General features: G+C 30.8%; 1 protein-coding gene and 2 pseudogenes across 2 annotated transcripts; 1 reads left to right on the top strand and 2 right to left on the bottom strand.

The window, feature by feature from the left end:
* Positions 1-94: 94 nt before the first annotated feature.
* On the bottom strand, positions 95-3993 carry LOC111282905 (putative galacturonosyltransferase 10). 2 transcript variants are annotated; one of them, XM_022871193.2, is made up of 2 exons: positions 3551-3993; positions 95-1839 (listed from the first exon to the last, which is right to left on the bottom strand). In XM_022871193.2, exons 1-2 carry the CDS (start codon positions 3698-3700, stop codon positions 388-390), a joined length of 1602 nt encoding a protein of 533 aa, XP_022726928.2. In that variant the 5' UTR covers positions 3701-3993; the 3' UTR covers positions 95-387. The 2 variants fall into 2 exon arrangements, with proteins under 2 accessions (XP_022726928.2, XP_089617052.1); XM_089760926.1 differs by having other exon boundaries at positions 3545-3993.
* A 6131-nt stretch (positions 3994-10124) lies between these two features.
* LOC111281603 (protein TIC 20-IV, chloroplastic pseudogene) lies at positions 10125-11778 on the bottom strand (annotated as a pseudogene).
* Positions 11779-11805: 27 nt separating this feature from the next.
* On the top strand, positions 11806-14047 carry LOC111281602 (uncharacterized; annotated as a pseudogene).
* Positions 14048-22370: the final 8323 nt, after the last annotated feature.

The following is a 22370-nucleotide window of genomic DNA, read 5'->3' on the forward strand; positions in this document are numbered from 1 at the left end:
TTAAAATGATGTGCAAACACCTTGGATTAAACTAATAACAACATTATAATGCATTAAATTAGAGATTCCTGACTTAGAAGCAAAGATATTCATATGCCTAAAATTGGAAAGAAGGTCAATTTATTGCAGATTACGATGGTATAAGTTTACAGCTTGACCTAAATGATGTAGACCAAAATTGTTTTGTTAATGAAGGGTCTTTAAATAATTAATATGAATGAACAATCTATACTACAACAAGCTAGTTGAAATGAATTAAACACCATGTTACAACCATCAGCCATGCTTGACCTCTTTAAAATTGTACAAGCATACTTGACCTCAAAATTTGAAGCTTCTAAGGCATTGAACTTGTCTTGGAAGACTCCAGATTTCCATGGCAATTTATCAATGAAAATTGCACTGTTGCAATAGAGGGTGAGAATAATCAACATATTTCTCCCAAAGGGGCTTGTATTTCTCTATCCCTATTTTCAACCACGGCTTTGAATTTCCATTGAAGTGTAGAACAGCCCCTTTCTCTATCAACTGGGAATCAACATTTGTATAGCCCAGCCCCAGAACATGCCATGAGGGATCCAATGCCTCTGTCAGTCCATAGAATGTAAGCAGTCCAGGTGGCAGTGTCCCAAGTTTCCACAATGTCCGGTCCACATTCCTTTCTTGCCAATAGTGATAGATGCCAGTCACATTCCTCTTCCTCCACTCAACCAAATCAAAAACATTCATCCCAAATGCCCAACCACATGCATCAGGATCAAAATGTGCTCTTATAAGAGGGTGAGAGTAATTCAGGTACTTGTGATATCTGTGAAATGTCTCCATGCATGTCTCAACCGCTCCATTAACATTGCCATTCAAATCAATGGAAAATAGACCAGACAAATCCTTCTGAACCACAATGTCATCATCAAGAAATACCACCTTCTTTAGTGCTGGAAAAACTTCAGGAAGATAAAACCTCAAATGATTAAGAATTGAGAGGTACTTAGGATTTCGGAACTTGATTGGAGTCCGACCATCATCATTATGGCCGGAAAAGTAATAACTCTGAGTCTCAGAATCTTGGAGCTGCTTAAGAACAGGAACATAAGAAGCATTCAGCCACTTGAAGTCCTCAAACTTCTGAACCTCAACAGTTACTCCCCGAAAACTGTTCATAGTAAACCAGGCCTTCATCGCAGAATAGTTTATTTCATCAGTTACAAGATGAAAGACAACCTTATCTGGATTTTTGGAATTTAAAGCTGTTGAGTTAACCACCACAGAACTTGCAAGGATGTTATCAGAGAAGACACAGAAATGATACATACTGTTATCTTTAAGTTTTGCTTCCAATTGCTTTCTTTCCCTGAGTTTCCTTTGTAAATTTGGGTTTCCAAACCATTCAGTAGTCATCTGAACACCGAGACAATATAGACTTTTGGGAACTTCTTCAGCAGCTATTTGTCCATACTTCGAACTTTTCTCACTTACCGAACTCATCTGTTCTTCAAGAGCTTGGATTTTGGCTTTCAATCTCATGATCATTGTTGCACTGTCATAGTGGAGTTGCTGGGCTTGGTAGAGCAAAAGTGCCATATCACGAACTGCAGTCTCAGATTCTCCAACTGTCAAAGGAGTTCGTCTAGTGGCAGCATTTGACAGAAGAGCCTGTGAATTACGGATCTGGGCACTTAATTCCCAAGCAAGTTGGAGATTGTTGCTTTCTTTGGCTATCACGACAAAAGCCTTCGCAAGAGAAATTTGGTCACTAAGTTGCCTAGTGACAGAGTTGGGGCTTAACATTTCATCAGTGATGTTTAGACCTTCCATAATTCTGTCATGCCAGTAAGGTCTCTGCAAACAAAGAATACAAACACGTATTTTGAGAACGTCACAAAGATAAAAGTTGAAGGTTGAATGGTGGGGAACAAAAGAGAATTTATACTTCTTTTTAAAAATATGACTATAAATGGAATTAGTGCCACTTGAGAACATAGGCATCTTAACAATCTTATCTAGTCATAGGATTTGAGGTGAATTTAGGAAAATAAACTTGCATCATTATGCAACTTGGCATATCCAGCATTTGACTATCTCATCTTGAATGGCCTGTCCCCATCAATGTTGCCACTGCATGTTAAACATTAACACTCTTACTTCTTTACAGGATCAAAAATATCTTTAAAATTGTTGCTTAACGTCAACATGAATTCCAGATCTTCTGCTTATATAGAGAACCATGCTTCTTGAAAGTAACAGTTATCCATTCCCAATCTCATGATCATGTGCTTTGTACTTCTATATCCTGATAGCCTGTAGCACAAAGCAAATGGGAGCATGACAGAAGCACAGCATTGCTGATAAGCATTGCTTTTGTTTAACCACTTTTTCTCTTTCTCATATTAAGGATCAATTCATTTCCCTAAAAGTTATGATATATTGGTCTCAAACACCTCTTTCTCCTCTTTCTGTCCTAAAGCTTCAAAAGATGCCGAAAACCACTAACGTATAAAAGGAGGCGAAAGAGTAATCCTCTTTACTAAAGAAGAATGATCCTAATATGATCACTCAGCTGCTATACAAACAATATAAAGGACTATTTCCCCTCAACTGCAAATAATTAACATGCATAACTCTTCTAAACCACATATTTTATGTAAATGGAAACAAGCCATATGTTCCTGTGGAGATGAGGTGATTAAACCTCCAAGCTATTCCTGAAAACAAAATATGTTATCAGACCATTACATGACCCTCTTCGTTTAAAACACCCATATGTTGTTCAAGGCATGTTTTCAAGAACAGAGACGCATAAGCCACCAAATCATAAGACCAACCTACAATCACTTAACATTTTAGAAGCCTGAAGTTACCATTCAACATCCTTACAAGCTCAATTACTCAGTCCTTGTACAGCAATCAAAGTTGCACTAAACTTTCTCCAATTTAGATTTCTACTTTCCAAAGTTTGTCCTATATGACAGTGTCGAACTATTACTTAGTCCTAGACCAAAACAGATTAAATATAAATGATCGGCTTTAGCATGCATAGATGATAATTGACATGCCAAACTAACTTCTTTTTTGAGGCCAAAATTATCATTAGCATTCAAAACCATTTTAGCTATTAAAGAAAAAGACCGTTTTAGCTAAACAGATCCATCCAAAGTAATGAGTCAAACAAAGAACGAATTCTACACAAGTCTTTCTGACAAAAAAGTCCCAACGAAACAGTTAGAATTATGTAGTGTATAAATCTCTGAAAGTTGAGACTTGTCCGAGATCCTATGAGAAACTGAAGAAACAGATCGAGCAAAATACAGACACAAACTGCCATCTCAATTTTCATTCGCATTATACACAGAACTGGAGACAGCTAATCGTTCCAATGATAAGAAGCAAGTTTATTTTCCAAAATTCACCTCAATCACTTAATTAAACCGTCACCCAAAATAGAAATTTGTTCAAATAGGTCTAGAAATTACAAAAACAAAGCGGAGTTTTCAATCTCGAAAAGAATTTCATTACAGAAAAAAAAATCAAAGAAAAAAAAGTTGACCTTTACCCTAGAAATAGTGGGTCTTGATTCAATCTGACCCTCCTTGCTCAAAATCACGATGAAAACCAACACCGCAATCCCGCATATCGTCCACCATACCACATTGGAAAGCCTCCTCCTCACTGGTCTCCTAAAATCCACTCCTCTCCGCCTCATCTTTCACAACTCTACAGCTCCCGTCCGGTTCCAGGGACAATAACTCCCCCTAGAAATCACTACTTTCCCGGGAAATTTTATGATCTTCCTTGCAATAGTTGTCTGAGATCTAATTAAGGTTAGGGTATTGGATTCATAGAGAAAAGAAAAAGGGTTTTGGGTAAAGAAAATAGAATTAAAAATAGGAAATGAAAGGGAAAGAGATGCTTGTTTTTACGTGGATTTAAGTGAAGATTTGGGCAGCGGAGCGTAGGGCTGCATTTAACAGTTGTTTCTGTTTAAGATTGTGTTTTGTGTTGTGTAATAAAGTGAACTTCATTATAGTTGGTCGTCTTCACAACGGTGGCTCTGATTTTGCCATGTCAGCGGGTGGCTGCCTTATGTGATTGTCGCTGATACAGTTTTCTTTTTCAGTAATTTTCTTTTTTCATTTTTTATGATAAAAAAAATAAAAGAAAGGCCAAGTAGTGAAAATAAAAAACAAGGCCATGTAGTGAAAGAATAGTTGGTAATTTAGTTTCGGTAGTCGTATCGGTTAGTAAATTTTAATTATATTAAATTATGATATATTTAAAAATAAATTTTTATATCAAATTTAATATAAAATAATATCAAATTTTTTTATTAATTTTGATTAATTTCAATAAATTTTGATAAAATAACATATTTCAATTGTCATAAAATTATAAAATATATTTTATAATTTTTAATTTATCTTTCATTTTTGAATTATTTTTAATTTAATAAAAATAAAATTAATTGATAAAATAATTTTTAAAAGTTAAGTTTCATTATTTTTTATTTTTATTTTTTTAAATCAAAATTTATAATTTTATATTTTATATTTTATTATTTCAAATCAAACTTTATAAGCATTTCAGCTTTTTCAAAAAAATAGTTGTACTTTTTATATAAAGTTTAATAATCATAAACTTCGATTAATTTTTTTCATCCCTTTATTTTTATTTTAATATTTATATAAAAATATTTATTTAAATATTATATAATCAAATTAAATATTTAAAAATAATATAAAAAATTAATGATATTATTTTTTATTTTTTTAACTTATTTATTTGATTTGAATATATTACATATTTATTTTGTGACTTATTAATAATATTATAATATACAAGTTTATACATATTTATAAATATATTTATATTAAATCAAAAATTTTAAAATAATATATCAAAATAATTGATACCAATATATATCATATTTTTTAAAAAAATTAAAATATTATCTGATACGATATTATTAACATTTAGAAAAAGGTTAAAGGATTTATTTTACAGTTTCAGAGTGGATTTGGATTTTTAATTTAAGTGTTCGGTACGGTATGATGGGGTACATTTTGTCCGACCATGCCGTGGCTTGATGTTTGCTAAACAAAAGATTAGTGCATCGCATTAAATGCCAAAAACGATTCAATCTTATTAGAAAGATTTGATAAATTTAAATATAATATAATAATATGATATAAAAATAATATAAAAATAATATATTTATAAAATATATTTAATTTATTTATGTCGATACAAATTTTGATATGATATAATTTATATTTTATATGTGTTAATATATCTAAATATATATGAGACATAAAAAATACATTTAAAGACAACATTTCGCATATAAACATGTTTAACATGTAATACAAAACAAAAACACATTTAACATATTTTATATATTATTTTAATTAAAAATATATAAATATAAAATATTTTTTTAATTTTTTAATTTTTTAATTATGATACCTAATTAGTCATTCAATATATCATATAAAGATCATTTTAAACATTTAATTATAATACTGATTTAATAATTATTATAAAATTATTTTTTATATTAATAACATAAATATAATATAAATAATATTATTAGTACAATATATCATTATTTTATTTTTTAATCTTTAATAATTCATCGTTTTGGATTTGGTACTAAAAACTAATATAGTTATTTATACATTTATGATTGTTATATTAATAATGTATATACTAAAATTTAAATATATATAATATTTGTTAAATGTATATTAAATGGGTATTAATTTTTTTTATATTTTTTAAATATGCAAGTATTTTTTATATTAGTAATATATATAATATATATAATGTATAAATTTTAACATATTCAATATATATTATTCTTTGTAATTTTTTATAATAAGACTAAAAAATAGTTTTTTTTAAAAAAATAATTTAAAAGGACAAATATAAAAATAATTTAAAAGGACTAATATATACTTAATTGTTAATAACAAGTAACATCCAACAATATAATTATTGATAAAGTAAAGCAATCTAAATAATATAAATATACAATAATATATTATAATGATAAGAAATTATATGATCATCTTAATAACATGAATTATGATATACGATTATTTTAAATTATAAGAGTTAAAATAAGAGATTATATGTTTGAAATTAAAAATAATACATGTGCTAAATAATATGTATAATGATAAAAAAAATTATATAATTGATATGATATTATTAAAACGTAACTTATACATTATTGTTGTTTTTTTGAATACTATGAAGCTAGTAGGTTGGCATGCTTTAAACTGGGTATGATGTTTGATATATGTATCTAATATATATTTGTGTATGTCAGTATTATTCGTAAATATTAGTGTTACCAATGTTATTCATGTTAGTTATCGTATCACATGTATAATAATGTATTGTGTTCATTGTTAGCCTTAAATTGATTGTTATTTTGAAATGACAAAATATTAAGCTAAATAAACTTGATCAAAATTTTGAAAAAGATTTATTTATTACATGTTCTTAAGTTTTATATTTTGATACTAAATAAATAATATGATTTTCAAAGTTTAAACAAATATTTCTTGATTTCATATTTCTCAAACCAAATATATCTTTAAAGATCATTTATTTGAACTTAAATGAAAGTCCAATTATTATTTCTAAAGTGAATTTATTCATTTTAGACTTAATACAATTTTAATAATATTGATTTTGAGAAATAGATTAATTTAAGAAAGTTGTTTTACAAGAACAAAGTTTTCTAACATTGAATTTGTTTTTATTTTTCTGTATTAATTTACAAAGTTTTAATCTTTGAATTTTATATGGTTGAAAAGCTCTTTAAGTCTACTTTCTAATGGATTAAACAAAATCAAAATCCAAATTTTTTAAGAAAAGATTTTGAATTTTTACTAGACACTTTGCAGTTATCTAAAAACTGCACAAGGGGTAAGTTTAAAAATTTATTATAATTCGTACACAGTGAATTAGGTGATGAATTTTAATGGATAGAAAGCCCTTCAAGTCTAATTTCTAAATCTTCAAACGGTTTATAATTTGGATTTGTATAACTCAAGATATGATCAAATTAGAAAGTAGAATGCAAAATGGGATACTACCACCCAGTATGGACATGATCGATCCCCTCTAAAAAGGATCGATTGATTTTTTATATAAAAAGCTCATTGGGTCAAAAACATGAAAAAGAGATCAATCACCCTATGTAAGGGGTAGATCACCTCCTTAATCAATCGATCCCCTACATAAATGGATCAATCAAGTAGGCTATTTTCAAGCATGAATTGGTTTAAAACATGAACTAATCGATCCTCTCATGGAAGTGATCAATCCGGTCTGGGCAGAAACTCTCCAACAGCTAGTTTTTCATGCTTTCAACGGGCATTTTTTCTTCCAAACCTACCTCAATGGCTAGTTTTTCAATTTTTCTATATATTGGCCACTCCAACACATAAAGAAGGTTGATGAATCAAGAAAGCAAGATCAAACAAGTCATATATTCATTCTTTCAAGAGTTTTAGAGCTTTAAAGTCTATATCTTTGTATTTATTGTATCCAAAATCATATTTATTGTTCATTCATCATTTTCTTGTACTTAAACTTAGCAAATACTTAACCTTAGAGAAGTTGTTCAATTGTTTATAAAATTACCTTGGATATACAAGGGAGGAAGAGAACAAGAGGTGAAGTATCATCTTGAGAGCTTTATAGTAAGATTAGGTAAAATACTACAAATGGTAGAGATTTTTATCTTAAGCTTTAGAAAGAAAAAGATATATTGTATTTTCAATTCAAGAATAGTGGATTGAAGCCTTGACATGGACAACCAATAAGAGAAGATGTTGGTGCTTTTGTGAAAAAGGACCAAACCTCTATAAATCATTGTATTTGATTTCTCTATCCCTATTTCCTTACAATTTATTATTGTTTATATTTGATTTTAGGTTCATTAACTATTATTGTTTGCATTATATTTTCAACAAAAGTGTTTATTGTTTTAATTGCCATTCAATTATATTGAAATCATTTGTTTGAGAAAAATTTAAAAAAATCTAATTCACCTCTCTCTTGGATCATCATCTCACCTAAAAAGCTAACATTTATGTTTAAGATTTAAACATATTTTATAATTTGTGTTATGTTTAAATTTTAATAATTCTTATCATTACAAGTATCAAACACAACATGAAAATACGGATTGTCAAGTCTACTTATGAGTTCAGCAAAAGTTTTGATTCGTGAAATAACTTATTTATTTTTTAGTAAATTACATTTTTAATTCTCATACTATCCTTTTTACTTTTTTCATTTTGCTTCTTTCCTTTGAGTATCACAAACTTTAAGTTTCTATCACAAACTAGAAATCTTTAAAACAATTATTTTTATTTTGTATAAATAAATAGTCAAATGAAAAACAAAATTGGTGTGGATGAAATAGAAATTAATTTTTATTATTTTTATTCGAACATAGTTTAAATAAGCATTAATTTTAATTTTGAGCTTACAAAAATAAATTTTTGCAACCTTATAAAGCTTTCGGAATTGAACTTTTGTAAACTTTTTAAAGCTTTTCGTAACTCTTATAAGCTTTTGAAAGTTCACAAAAATACATTTTCATAATATACAATTTCACGAAAAAAAAAAATCACATATCCATATTCATTATAAACCTTAAATAAAAATAATCAACCAAATCAACTAAAATTTAGTTTTGGATAGATTGAAAAATCAAAAACTTATTATTTAAGAGTTTGGTTAATGTTTTTATGTTGAATTTGAGGTGGGCTTAGGGTGGAAAGATAAAGAAAGAAGAGAATGAAAAAGAAAGAAGAAATGATTGAATGAGTGTAAAGGGTAGATAAAAGGTTGACATGAGGTACAATGAGTCAAAAATTTTTATTTTGAATTTTCAATGTCTTTAATATTTGAGTGTGAAAAGTATTTTTTGAGATGTAAATAAAATTTCTCTTTTAAAAAATATTCATGTTTTTTATTATTACTAGTGTTAAACCTTGGTTTCGCCCAATGTGTTAAATTAATTTTTAGTACTTTATTTAATTAATATTTAATTGAATTGGAATTTAGAATAATGTAATATAAAGTTAGTATTGTTAAGTGCACAAAACTTTGTTAAAATAATTGGCAAAAGAAAGTTACTATAAAACTAAATAGAAAATGTTAGATGTGCATTTTAAAGTTACAAAGTTTCTAAAAAAGGCAATTGTTAAATATAAACTATAACAAAACACTTAGTTTGTAGCTATAACTGATTATTGATAAGTTTATTCGTAATCATGGTAGATAACTATTTTAAAAGTGTTATATGTTATTATAGTGAATAAATAGTAATCACCAATCTTCAATTGATTATCGATGATAAATTTTTTTTATTCTTCTGAGAATGATTTGTTTATGATGTTATAGTGTATGATCGATTTTTTTATTTAAAAAATTTTAAATAATTGTATTAATTTAATATAAATAAAATTTTATTATATAACAAATTAATTAATAACTAAATATAACTTTTTAAAATTTTCAATTATTTATGAATAAAACCATTATTTAATATAAAACTAATTTAATAACATTTAATAATTTAATAATTTTATAAATTTCAAATATACTAAAAATTCCATTAGGTACATACTTTATTCTAATCTCTTTAATAACTTTTTTTTTTCACCACACTTCAACTTATTATCATCATTTCGTTTATACTAAACATATATCCATGACCGATTATTACCATCATTGTATTTATATCTAAGTATATATTTATTTTATTATTAATTTTAATTTTATCAATGCAATAATTAATTTTATCACCGCTACAATTTAAAAAATGGCCGAAATCAACCTAACTATCCATCCGTACAACTGGAGTCTTAATTCTGTCCATGTCTAGAGCGAAGTCAACCATCATTTAGAAGCACAAAATTTGAGACTTCCCTTGTAGAAATCCGACTTCTTGTTTCAAGAGAACAAATACCGTCCCAAATTCTTAAAAAGAAACTGTCCCAAGAAATATTACCACAGAATTGTACCTTTAACTTTCATTTATTTTAGACAAGTAAAACCAAAAGTACATGGGGTAGTTATAAATGCAATCCTGAGCCTTACTATTTGAAATATGGAAATATGGAAAGATCCATGACTGACCTCTGAAAACGTCCTATATTAAACAGAGTATGTATATATGCGGCATCACTAACAAAAGGGATGTGAGCATACTTGCCACCAAAAGCAGAATCCAATATGCCAGCCCAAAAGTGCAACCCAAACCTGCCATTATAGTGTATGAGCAGGAAAAAATTACTTGTATACCATATTAACTGCAAAGCAGTTTGCAGCAACAAACGAACATGCCCGTCATCAGATGGAACCTAATGAAGTGAGGCCAGTCTTTGTTCTTCATAATTCCAATATATCCAAAGTAGCAATATATCATTCAGAACTATGGAGATAATATATTTATGGCTCCCAGCACAAAATAAACCATATTTTCTAAAGTCTCATAATGTTCTAAGAAAGGTTGGAGAAAATATCCAGTATCAGAAATCTGCAAAGCTATTAAATAATGAACAAATGACAAAGTTCTCCACCACCATTCGGGCTTCTTGGTTATCGTAGGGTAGCCAAATTTGAATATATCATCCTTGTATGCTGTTGATGAAAACAGACATCCCTGCCGTCTAGGTAAGACTTGGTTTTTATGCCACAAGTCACCTTCATCTTCACCGAAAAACTGTGATGATAAGGCGGCAAGGAGTTTATACTATGTGCCTGCCAATAGATTATAAATGATTGGAATATAAAGTAAAAAAAAAAAAAAAAACTACAACTTATTTTTTTGTCAAAATTTTATTAAGGCAATGCTTTTCTTTACTTCTACGGAGGGAAAAGAAAAAGGGGAAAAGAGAGAAAATATGACAAAACTTCATAAATAATGCTCAATGCTTAATCACAAGTAATAAAGTATGTATAATTACATTTGGGCCTTAGAAATACTTATTAACTCCATTAAAAATTCTGACGAGCTTTAAGCTTTAACAAAAATATTGATGGAGCAGAAAGCCAACATTGCTGGTAGACCAGAGTGCTGCCTGACAATTATGTCAAGATGTTTTCTGAAATAAACAGATCATTCTTGCTTCTCAATGATGCAGAAATCTAGCAGATACAGAGCACCCAATTTCTTTTTTTTTTTTTTTTAAGAGAGAGAGAGAGGAGAAATTAGTAAGGAGATGAGCCATGGATTCAGAGTGTAAATCTCATGTATTCTCCGCAAAACATATCATTCAACAGTTAGTTTCAGAAGTTGCTTGTAAGTATCCTTTTTTTCCCTGTACTCTAGCAGCAAAAACTGCATCAGTGATCAATTATTCAGTAAACAAAACTTCACTAAAAATGAAAAGATCGGCCTGGCAAAGAACAAATAACTCCTGCAGAAGACCAAAAACCCTGTGAACCAATGTTGCTTGACAACACAAGATTGGCCCTCAAACTTGGGTTGAATGCAACAAGCCAGGCTAATATCACAATTAGAGGCTGTTGCGTCGCACTAAAATCAAATACTTAGACCTGGTTAAATACAAATGTTACCACGGAAGGACAATTTAACATACAAAAGAAGCAAACAAGAAACATTTATGTTTAAATGGTCTGACCGATTGGATGATCAAAGAAGAATTTTTTTTCTGGACTCATGTTCGTTGGCCTAAACAGTAATACCCAAGAAAGCCGAGATTAAAACAGCGTAAGTTACCAATCCATCCCTCCCCCCCCCCACCCTCCGGGAAAAAAAAATGAAAACCTGTGCAAAACCCTCAATTCCTAAATCTTTGGATTTCCATGGCAACGGCAAAACCTCTCTAAACCTAATCCAGCCTCTAATTTCAATGACAATCCCCACGATTGCTTCTAATTTATCACTCAACCCATCTCTTCTTCCTCTAAAAACTACTTCAATTTCTCGCCACACAGTCCTATCCAATCACCAAACCTTTTTTCATTTCCCTCAAAAATCCAAGCTTTCAACCCCAACCTGGCCCTCAATTTTCTTACACTTTTCAGGAAACGATTCGGGCTTTCTCGAAATGGAAAACCTGAGTTTTATGTTAATGCTGGAAATGGAGGAGAAGATGGTGGTGTTGATGATGCTGAGAGATTAGAAAGAAGAGAGAGTACAATGCCTGAGAGGTTCAGATATTTGAACAAAGAAGCTCCTGATCCTCCTGCTAGGTGGCCATTCTTTGTTGGTGAGCTTCTTCGTCTGCCCTACTGAGTTTAATACTAGACATTTCTAAATCTGTATATCTGTTAAGTGTTAACAATGTAATTAGTGAAAATCCCATGAAGACTATTATTGGAGAATCTAAGTGCATAACCATTTATTTATATCAGTATTGGATTCTTGTTATATCATGATATTCCCGCGGAGGCTGAGGGTGATTGTTTAGATTCATTATCTTATTACTCTATTCTTAAGAGTAGTTTATGGTGTTTCTCTTCTCATCCGCCTGTTGTTTCTCGTAAAGTTTCAGCTATGAAACTCAACATTTTGTCTTGAATAGAAGAAAAGACTGATATCTTCCTAGAAAGTTAAAGTAAAATTTGAAGCAGATTTTTCAATTGAAAGAAGACTTGTAAGCCATGCATATCTTACATGTGTAGGCAGCAAAATATTGGCTGATGACCATTCTAGCTACCATAATAATGGGAATGAAATGATTGTACTCTGTCCTAATAAGCTTTAGGATTATTTTAGGATTTTGTTAAAGGCTGTAATTTAATTACTACCATGGATGACTCCATCGCTTCATTTTTGAAGAAAGGAAAACATGTTCTTGTTGTGAAGAGAATAATGAGTAGCTGACTGATAATTGATAGTTTCATTTCTAATGGACTCTTTAGAAGGGAAAAAGGTGACCATTTTTCTTGCCTTTTTTGGAGGGGGGATGGTTTCATTATAAGAAGGCTTATAATAATTAGCATCATAGTAAGTTTATTTCAAGCGAGTCTAAATCAAAGGATTGTAACGAAAAGTGTAAACAATGCTAACTAATTTACTTTCTCTTTGGACTATTTGCAGCACTAGTCTTTTTATATGGAGGGCAGTTTTGTTGGAAATTTCCAAATGGAGAAATGCTGCTTTTGGTATTATTCGTTTTATGGGACACCTCCTGAAACTTGCACTTGCACTTATTTTCCAGTCACTGCCATGATCAGATGTATAGAGACTGCGATCTACAATATTAGAGCTTTCTAATGTGCGATTGTGGCATATGCCCCTGTTCAAGAACTGACTCTGATCATTGTGCTTGCATCAGCAGTTCTTACTCCATAAGCTGTCAAGCATATATACTCACTGTATCTGATCTAATTGGCTACGCAGCTGTGGCTGACTACATTTCCGTGCCATTCTACTGGACCGTTTTATTGGGGTTATATGGTTTCTCACGCATAATTAAAAAGCGTAATGATGTTACATCAACAGTGCCTGTTAAAGCTGTAACAGCTACCATTGGGGAGCCTTGGGTTAGGATCCTGGTGATAACTTCTTATCTAGCTCTAGCTATCTTTTACCATTCAAAGAAGCTTTCAGAAGTAAAGGAGCAAACGGAAGGTGTAGCCACAGAGAAGCGGCTTCCTATGCCATTATTAGGTGCAGCCATTGCCATTGGAATCCATGTTGCCGCTAAGTGGGTTGGTTACCGGCATTTGACATGGACCATAGTATGAAAGCAGAAAATCTATTTCAAACATTGTTTGTAACGACAGTGATCTTTTGTTTGTTTTCTGATGGCTAATGTAGTATTACAAGTATCTTTCAGGAAATAATTTTATATCCTGTTAATCTCTTTTCATGATTTTCCCCCTCTGTTTCTGTTTTGCTGTGTCTTTGTCATGACCGTAGGTCTATAAAAAATTCGAAATGGCATCATTCCTCCAATTTGATTTTCTTCATGTCATCCGAAGGCAGAGCATAGAATTGGTAATCAAAAGAATATCATGGGAAAGCATAATACAAATACTAATGATTTAAGTAGGAAGGATTTCACAACCAAAAATGGCTGTAACATAGGCCTTTAGACAATAGAAGTTGCGGGTCTAAAAGTTTAGACAATAATAAAAGAACAAAAACAAACCTAACTTGACCCAGTCAGATCGGACATAATCCAAGTATCCAAACTGGGGTTTGAAAAGAGCTCTTGGTATATAACAAATTCAAGATCGTCTCTCTTCTTCACCGTCTCATCTTAGAGCTTCCAGCCCAAAAGGTAAGTGAACTTCTATTCTGGGTTCCTCTTTACCTTTAATTGGTTATATCTACTATAAACAATGAAGTCATAGATAGCAAATGTTATCTCTGCACGAATTCTCTGGCTTATCTAATCTCTACCTTTGAAGAAAAAAGCTCCAATGTTGGTGCAAATGTCACGCCAAGTGCTTCAAGAGAAGTAAGCGGAGTATTTTGAGATGTCAGATGAGTGTATGTCTGGGTCTTGGATTTGCATGAATCTAAAGATTAAGTCTCGCTCATAACAAGTGGTATCAGAATAGGCCCTAGATCGTTCGACTTACGCCAAATACCTTGAGGAAGGTAGGCAAAGTAACCAACCTCCGTGACGATGGCCTCACGAGGTTAATCACGCTAAGCGCTTTAAGAAGAGTAAGCAAGGTACTCAAATCCCATATCGGACATGAAAAGAGAATCATTGGGGTATAAAAGAGTTCCACCATTTATTTTTTGTAAAGTCATTTTTGTGGGACAAAACTGTGAGGTCAAAAGGGTCAAACGAATAATATATTACAAAGGTATGTGAATCATAATAAATAAACTAATCTAAAACATCGGATGAATGCATGTTCAAATCTTGAAATCAACGAACCTAAAAATTGAATCTCGACTCGTGACACAAAAGCTGTTTTACGTGTTGCAAAATAGCCTTGCTTTTCTATCGGCTCTTGTGTGTCAAATCGGCAGCTACATCTCTATCTTTATATTATATAATTATTTTTTTTTTTTTGGGTTTTTGCCTCAACACACCTTTAGCTTGTTTTAAAAGGTTAACATTAAAGGATGTTTGGTTGATGGAATTTTAGATTTTGAAAAAAAAAATATTAAAAAGGGTGTGGATTCTTGGTAAAAGATAACTTTTCTTATCATGATAATGTTAAATTTTTGTTTTTGATTTAAAGAATCTTAGATTATGTAATAAAAATTTTGTGTCCTTCATTACATATGAATTACATGTGACAAATATTTCAACTACTTATTATGGTATTAAAAATAATTAAATTTGTTGTCGTAATGGTTTTGTGTCCGTCCGACGAATTTGGAAACAAAACAAAAAAATAATAGTCGCCACCAATCTTTTTTTGGTTTGGTGCGATTGGTCACATATTAAAACATATCATTTTAATGAAATCTTAAAATTAATTAAAATTTATTAAAAAGATAATTTTAGGGTCTACGCAACAGTCTGAGTTCGGAAGTCGATTACGTGTGGAGAAGGATTAGCACTCCTACAGCGCCCGTTTAAAATGGTATCAATTAACTACGTGTTATCCTTTGATTTTGATAAAAAATAGTCCTATTTTCAGTGTTTGAAAATTAACTTTCTTGATTTTTTTATTTTTTATTTATTGTCTTTATATTCAAATATTATTCGAGAAAAATAAATTAGAGCCTTTTTATTGAAATAATTCTTAAAATGTTCCAGTATGTTGATAACATTAGAAGAACTCTTTCTCACCTAGAGATTTATTAGGCATCGTTTCTCGAAATACCTTAGAATCTCATCTTTGGAGGCTCAAACTTATCTTTTTCACCAAAGATTACGCCATGCATGCAATGCAAATAATAATATGTTAATGCACACATTTTATTCTTTTTTATTAAATTTTATTAATTGTTTTGTTAATTTTGAAGAAAAAAAATTTTATTGTATTAAAGTTTTTCTATAAATATTTCAATACATTGGTAATATTTTTAAAAAAATCTTCTCACCTAGAGATTTCGTAAAGTATCATTACTTAGAATACTTTTAGAATCTCATCATTGGATAAAAATTTTTTTTCTTATTTTTTTTATCAATTTTATATTATTAATAATATTATAAAACAATAAAAATTTATTTTGGTAAATTTAAACATTTTTATATGCATAAATAATAATAATAATAATAATAATAATTAAAATAACAAAATTAATATATAAAAAAATCTTTTAAAAATTCAAAAAAAAATTTTTTTTACCTGCACCGAATCAGTCAACAGTCCGGTCAACGCGGGTCCGATCGGATTGACGGCTCGGTTCGATCTGACGGTTCAGGGACGATCGGGCTGGCTTGGGTCAATTCAAATGAACCTGTCTGGGTCTGAAGATGAGTCGAGTAATCGGGTTGGTTGCGCGGACCTCGGATCGGGTCACGAGTCGGTGCGCGGATCATCAGAGGTTAAAACAACGTCGTTTTGGGGATTTATTGAAACGACGTCGTTTTGACTTTGGCAGTTTCTATAAAAGGCCCAAAAAATTTTTTTCTCTCATTTTCTCTTATCCCCATCTCTCTTTACACTCAGATCCTCTCTCTCTAGACCGGTTGATCGGTCACCATCCGTCGTACCGACGGTTGTCGATGGTTGTCGGTCGATTGTCAAAAAATCTCAAAAGATGCCAAAACGTTCTCTTCGATATGCACTTTTTGGATCCAATATCCTTTTCACCAGAAACGATCCCGATTGACGTAGATCGATGCTCAAAGTTTCGGTCTTTTTTTTTTTTTTTAAATTGACTGACTCTTTTAGGTATTTTCGTTGTTGCAAGGGCTTGACACTAATGGTTCCTCCCTATGGGGAAGACTGTATGTTTTCTCTTTTTTTTTTTTTTTACAGAAAGTAAAAAAATTTTTGATTCTGATAACCTTTTTTTTTTAAGTGGGTCTTCTTTTTTTTTTTTTTAATCCCTCATTCTGTTTGCAGATTATAAGCTCTATTTATAGAGCTTGCTGGGATTCAAATCTCAGATCTTCTGGGATTCGAATCTCATTTTTCAACTAAAAATTTACGCTTGCCACGTGTATTAGGCGACTTGTCGGTCGACCGCTGGCAGCTAGTGATAGCGATTTTGAACTTTAGGGATTGTGTATTTAATACACTAGATTTGAAGCGGATAAGGAAGAAAAAGAAGGAAAAAAAAGAAAAAAAATAATTAAAAAAATGATATTTACAGCTGCCCCTCTTTGCCTATTTCTGAGAATTAGAAATAAGGCAAAGACAAACAAACAATCATTTTATTCTTGAAAGAAAAAAATATTGAGCACAAAAAAAATGTTTTTATGGCTCAAAAAGTTCAGTAACATTTTTGAAAACTTAAAAGGCTCTTTTGAGCAGAGGCTCAACAACTTTAAAATTCTCTTGAAAAAGCTCTTTCAGCAGAGGTTCAACAACTTTTAAAATTCTCATCTTGGAAAAGCTCATCTCAGTAAAGGCTCAACAACTTTAAAGATATCATGTTGAAAAAGCTCATTTCAGTAGAGGCTCAACAACTTTAAAATTTTATCTTGAAAAAGCTCCTCTAAGTAGGGGCTCAACAACTTTTTTAAAAAAATCTTATCTTGAAAAAGCTTATCTTAGCAGAGGTTCAACAACTTTAAAATTCTTTTGAAAAAACTCCTCTCAACAGAGGCTCAAAAACTTTAAACTTTATCTTAAAAAAGCTCATCTCAGCAGAGGTTCAATAACTTTTAAAAAAATCTTATCTTGAAAAAGCTCATCTAAGCTCCTCTCAGTAGAGGCTCAACAACTTTTAAAAAAATCTTATCTTGGAAAAGCTCCTTTCAGCAGAGGCTAACAACTTTAAAAATTCTCTTATGTTCTTGAAATCGAGTTCTCATCTTTGAACAAGTAAATTTATTTTCTTTTAAATCTTTCGTTTGATTATTATTTTCATCTGAATATCAAAATCTTATTTTTTTATTAGGAAATGAAAAGTTTCTGTCCTTATTAAAACTGCTTATGGATGCATGTACTGAGTGTTTTGAATGCAATGCATGTAATGCAATCAAAATTATCCATTGTAGTAAAAAGGTTCTCAAAATCTCTCACTTTTTTTTATCAGAATTCTCAACAATTGCCATATAACCAATCTGTTTTGACCATTGTATTCTTCTTTAACAATACTTTTCTTCTTCAAAAGTTTACACCATCAATATCTTGTCATGCTTTTCTCATCCTTTTTTATCTGCCTTTGTTAACTTTTAAAAAGTAATGCTGAGATCTTTCATGTTTATTTTTCTTTTCATCATTTTAAGTTCAAGACAAACAATATGCAATTGCATATTTTACCTATTTGTATGATGAATAAAAATATCAAATGAGAATAAAAGAATGGACAGATATTGTCTGTAAAGAAAAGATAGCATATTTCATTAGATGGCGAAGTGTTTGAGTTGAAACAAAGGTATCCAAAGAATGATCATAAGATAATCATAAACAAAATATTCCCAGATTTGTTTTAAAAAACTAAATCAAATGACTTCTTTGATCATTCAGAGTTCATCAAACTATACTTGCCCTTATATTGTGGAATCTTATCTTGATGATGCTTTTCTTTTATATCCAAACCGCCTTTTCAGGTTTTCAACTTAGATAAATCCTCATTTTTTCTCTTTTTTTTTTTAAGCAAAATATTTTTTTATAGCATCTGAATTTATTAGTGTAGGCAAATCACCTTCGTCAATCTCTACCAAAATCAATGTCCCACCAGAAAAGACCTTTTTCACCATATATGGGCCTTCCTAATTTGGTGTCCATTTTTTTTTATTATCATGTTGATTTGGAAGGATTCTTTTTAGCACTAAGTCTCCTTTCTAAAGCAACGGGGATGAATTGTCTTATCATGTGCTCTCATCATCCTTTTTTGATATAATTGACCATTATAAAGTGTTGACAGTTTTTTCTCTTCAATTAGGTTTAACTGCTTTTAGCGATTTTGAACCCATTCTACTTCTTCTAACTCTACCTCCATTAGAACTCTCAATGAGAGAATTTTCACTTCGATCGGTAACACAGCTTCTATTCCATATACCAAAGAAAATTGGGTGACTCTAGTAGATGTTCAAACTGACGTTTTGTAAGCATGTAAAGCAAAAGGTAACTTTTCATGCCAATATTTGTAAGTTTCAATCATTTTCTTCAAAATTCTTTTGATATTTTTATTCGTAGCCTCCACTGCCTCATTCATTTTCGAACGATACGGTGTTGAATTACGATGATGGATCTTAAACTAAGTGCATACTTCATTCATTATTTTGTTGTTCAAGTTTTTGACATTATCAGAAATAATTATCTCTGAAAACCCAATCTATATATTATCTCTCTTTTTATGAACTTATATACTACAGATCTGGTCACGCTAGCATATGATGCAGCTTCTACCCATTTGGTGAAGTAATCAATCATCACAAAAATGAATCTATGCCCATTTGAAGCTTTTGGAGTGATGAGACCAATGACATCCATGCCTCACATAGAGAATGGCCACTGAGGAGCCAGAACATGTAATGTTGTTAGAGGAGCATGGATCTTATCAACATAGATCTGACACTTATGATATCTTTTGGCATAATCAATACAATCACTTTCTATTGTCAACCAATAATAACTAGCCCTCATAATTTTTCTAGCCATCATATGACCATTTACTTGTGCCCTACAAACTCCATCATGCATTTCTTCAATAATCCTCTTTGCTTCAGCTGCATTTACATATCTTAAAAACACTTGATCTCAACTTTTTTTATAAAGGATATCTCCATCAATGAAGAAACTCATAGCCAATCTTCTGATAGTCCTCTTATCATTTTCTGTTGCATGTTCTGGGTATTGCTGACTTTTAATGTATTGCATGATATCATGATACCATGGCCTCCAATCAACTTCTTTTTCGACACCTGAGCAATGTGCTAGTACATCTTTCACATCCTGTTTGATGGGTTAGATTTCAGTATTTACATCTATTTTAATCATTGCAACTAGAGTAGCCAGTGCATCAATAATTTGGTTTTTCTCTCTGGGTAGATGCTCAAACTGAACTTTTTTTAAATTGTTTGACCAATTCAGAGATGTATTTATGTTATCGGATCAACTTAGAGTCTGTTGTCTCTTATTCTTCACGCAACTGATAAATAACTAAAGTTGAATCTCCAAACACATCTAACACATCTATCTTCTTTTCAATTGCTACTTGTAGACCTATAACACAGGCCTCATATTTAGCCACACTGTTTGTGCAATTAAAATTTAACTTGGCTGTGATGGTATAATAATGCCCATCAGGAGATATCAAAATTATCCCAATATCATGACCCAAAGCATTAATAGCTCCATCAAAATACATCCTTCATGATTTTTCAACAGGTTCATTTTCTTCAATGGCCATCATATCCTCATCAAGAAAATCTAATTTCATTGGCTCATAATCTTCGACTGCACAATCAGTAAGAAATTCAGCTATTGTACTCCCTTTAATAGCCTTTTGAGTCATATAAATAATATCATATTCTGAAAGCATAACTTGCTATCATGCTATTCTCCTTGTCAATAAGGGCTTTTCGAAGATATACTTAATAGGATCCAGCTTTACTATAAGCCAAGTAGTGTGATAAAGCATGTATTATCTAAGCCTTCTAGCTGTCCAAGTTAATGTACAACACATCTTCTCTGACGGTGAATATTTAGACTCGTAATAAGTGAATTTCTTACTCAAGTACTAAATTGCTTGTTCTTTCTTATCAGTTTCATCTCTTTACCCCAGCACACATCTTATTGAATTTTCATGCACTGTTAAGTACAAAATCAAAGGTTTTCCTAAAATTAGTGGCACCAACACAGGTGAATTTGATAAGTATTCTTTGATCTTATCAAAAGCTTCTTGGCATTTGTCATTCCATTCTTCAGGATCATATTTTCGAAGAAGCTTGAAAATAAGATCACACTTATAAGTGAGTTGAGAGATGAAGCGAGCAATATAGTTTAATCTCTTTAAGAAATCTCGTACTTCTTTTGAAGTATAAGGAGGAGATAAGTTTTGGATGGCTTGTATCTTATCTGGATCAACTTCGATTCATTTTTCACTGACCACAAAGCCCAATAGTTTTCTTGATTTGGTTCTAAATGTACATTTGACAGGATTCAACTTCAACTGAAATCTTCTCAACCTGTCGAATAGCTTTTTAAGATTGACTACATGATCCTCTATTTCATGAGATTTTATGATCATATCATCCATATACACTTCTATCTATTTATGCATCATGTCATGAAAGAGAGTCAAGATTGCTATTTGATGAGTAACACCAACATTTTTTACCCAAAAGGCATGACTCTATAACAAAATGTCCCTCACATGGTCACAAATATGGTTTTCTTCATATCATATTGAGCCATCTTGATTTGATTATAGCTTGAGAAACCATTCATAAAGGAAAATGTAGAGTGCCTAGCAGTATTATCTACTAGAATATCGATATGGGGCAAAAAAAAGTTATCCTTAGGACTTGCCCTATTTACGTCTCGATAATCGACACATATTCTCATTTTTTCATCATTTTTAAGAACTGTTACTATGTTGGCTACCCATTCAGGATATTTTATCACCTTCAAAAATCTTGCATCAAATTATTTTTTTACTTTTTCTTTAATTTTTAGCACCATCTATGCGTCTTAGCTTTTACTGTACTGGTTTAAATTCTGATTTCAAAGGTAACTTATGTTCTATAATATCAGTACTGAGTCCTAGTATATCCTGGTAAGACCATGCGAACACATCCACATATTCTCAGAATAATTTTTTTAGCTTCTACCTTTTAGTTGATAAAAGAGATGTACCAACTTTGACCTCTCTTTTGTTTTCATCATCTTTTAAATTTACTAATTCGATAGTTTTCTGGTGGGGTTCAATTGGCTTATCTTCATGTTTCATTAATTTTAACAAATCAAGAGGTAGTGTGTAATTATCTGAATCTTTCTCATTATCAAGTTCATCAATATGAATTAAGTTTTCAAAATCAAATCCAAGATTATTGCCATAATTATCTTCATGTTCATTATTTGAGACCTTACAAAAGGGTAAGATGAAGAGAATATTGGCACACAAAAATGAAATGGCAAAAAAATGATGAAAAAAACAAATGAAAAGTAAAATGAAGATGAAAATAATAGACGAAATACGGATGCATCTTCTAAGTCTTTTATTAAAATGATAAACATAAAGACATCATAAAAGATCACCCAATGCTCATAAAAGCAATTAGAGATTTAAAGTTTCACATTACTTTTTAGAAGTTTTAAAGATAACAAGC

Source organism: Durio zibethinus, chromosome 5, assembly GCF_047325235.1.
Source record: "Durio zibethinus cultivar Kanyao isolate XHJ-2024 chromosome 5, ASM4732523v1, whole genome shotgun sequence".
NCBI classification, from domain to species: Eukaryota; Viridiplantae; Streptophyta; class Magnoliopsida; order Malvales; family Malvaceae; genus Durio; species Durio zibethinus.

Bases quoted from the DNA above. Each gene is read 5' to 3' on its own strand.
- LOC111282905 (XM_089760926.1), bottom strand. From the start codon at position 3,700: ATGAGGCGGAGAGGAGTGGATTTTAGGAGACCAGTGAGGAGGAGGCTT. The intron at 1,840-3,544 runs GTCAACTTTTTT...CTTTGTTTGCAG, and splicing joins CCACTATTTCTAGGGTAAAG to AGACCTTACTGGCATGACAG.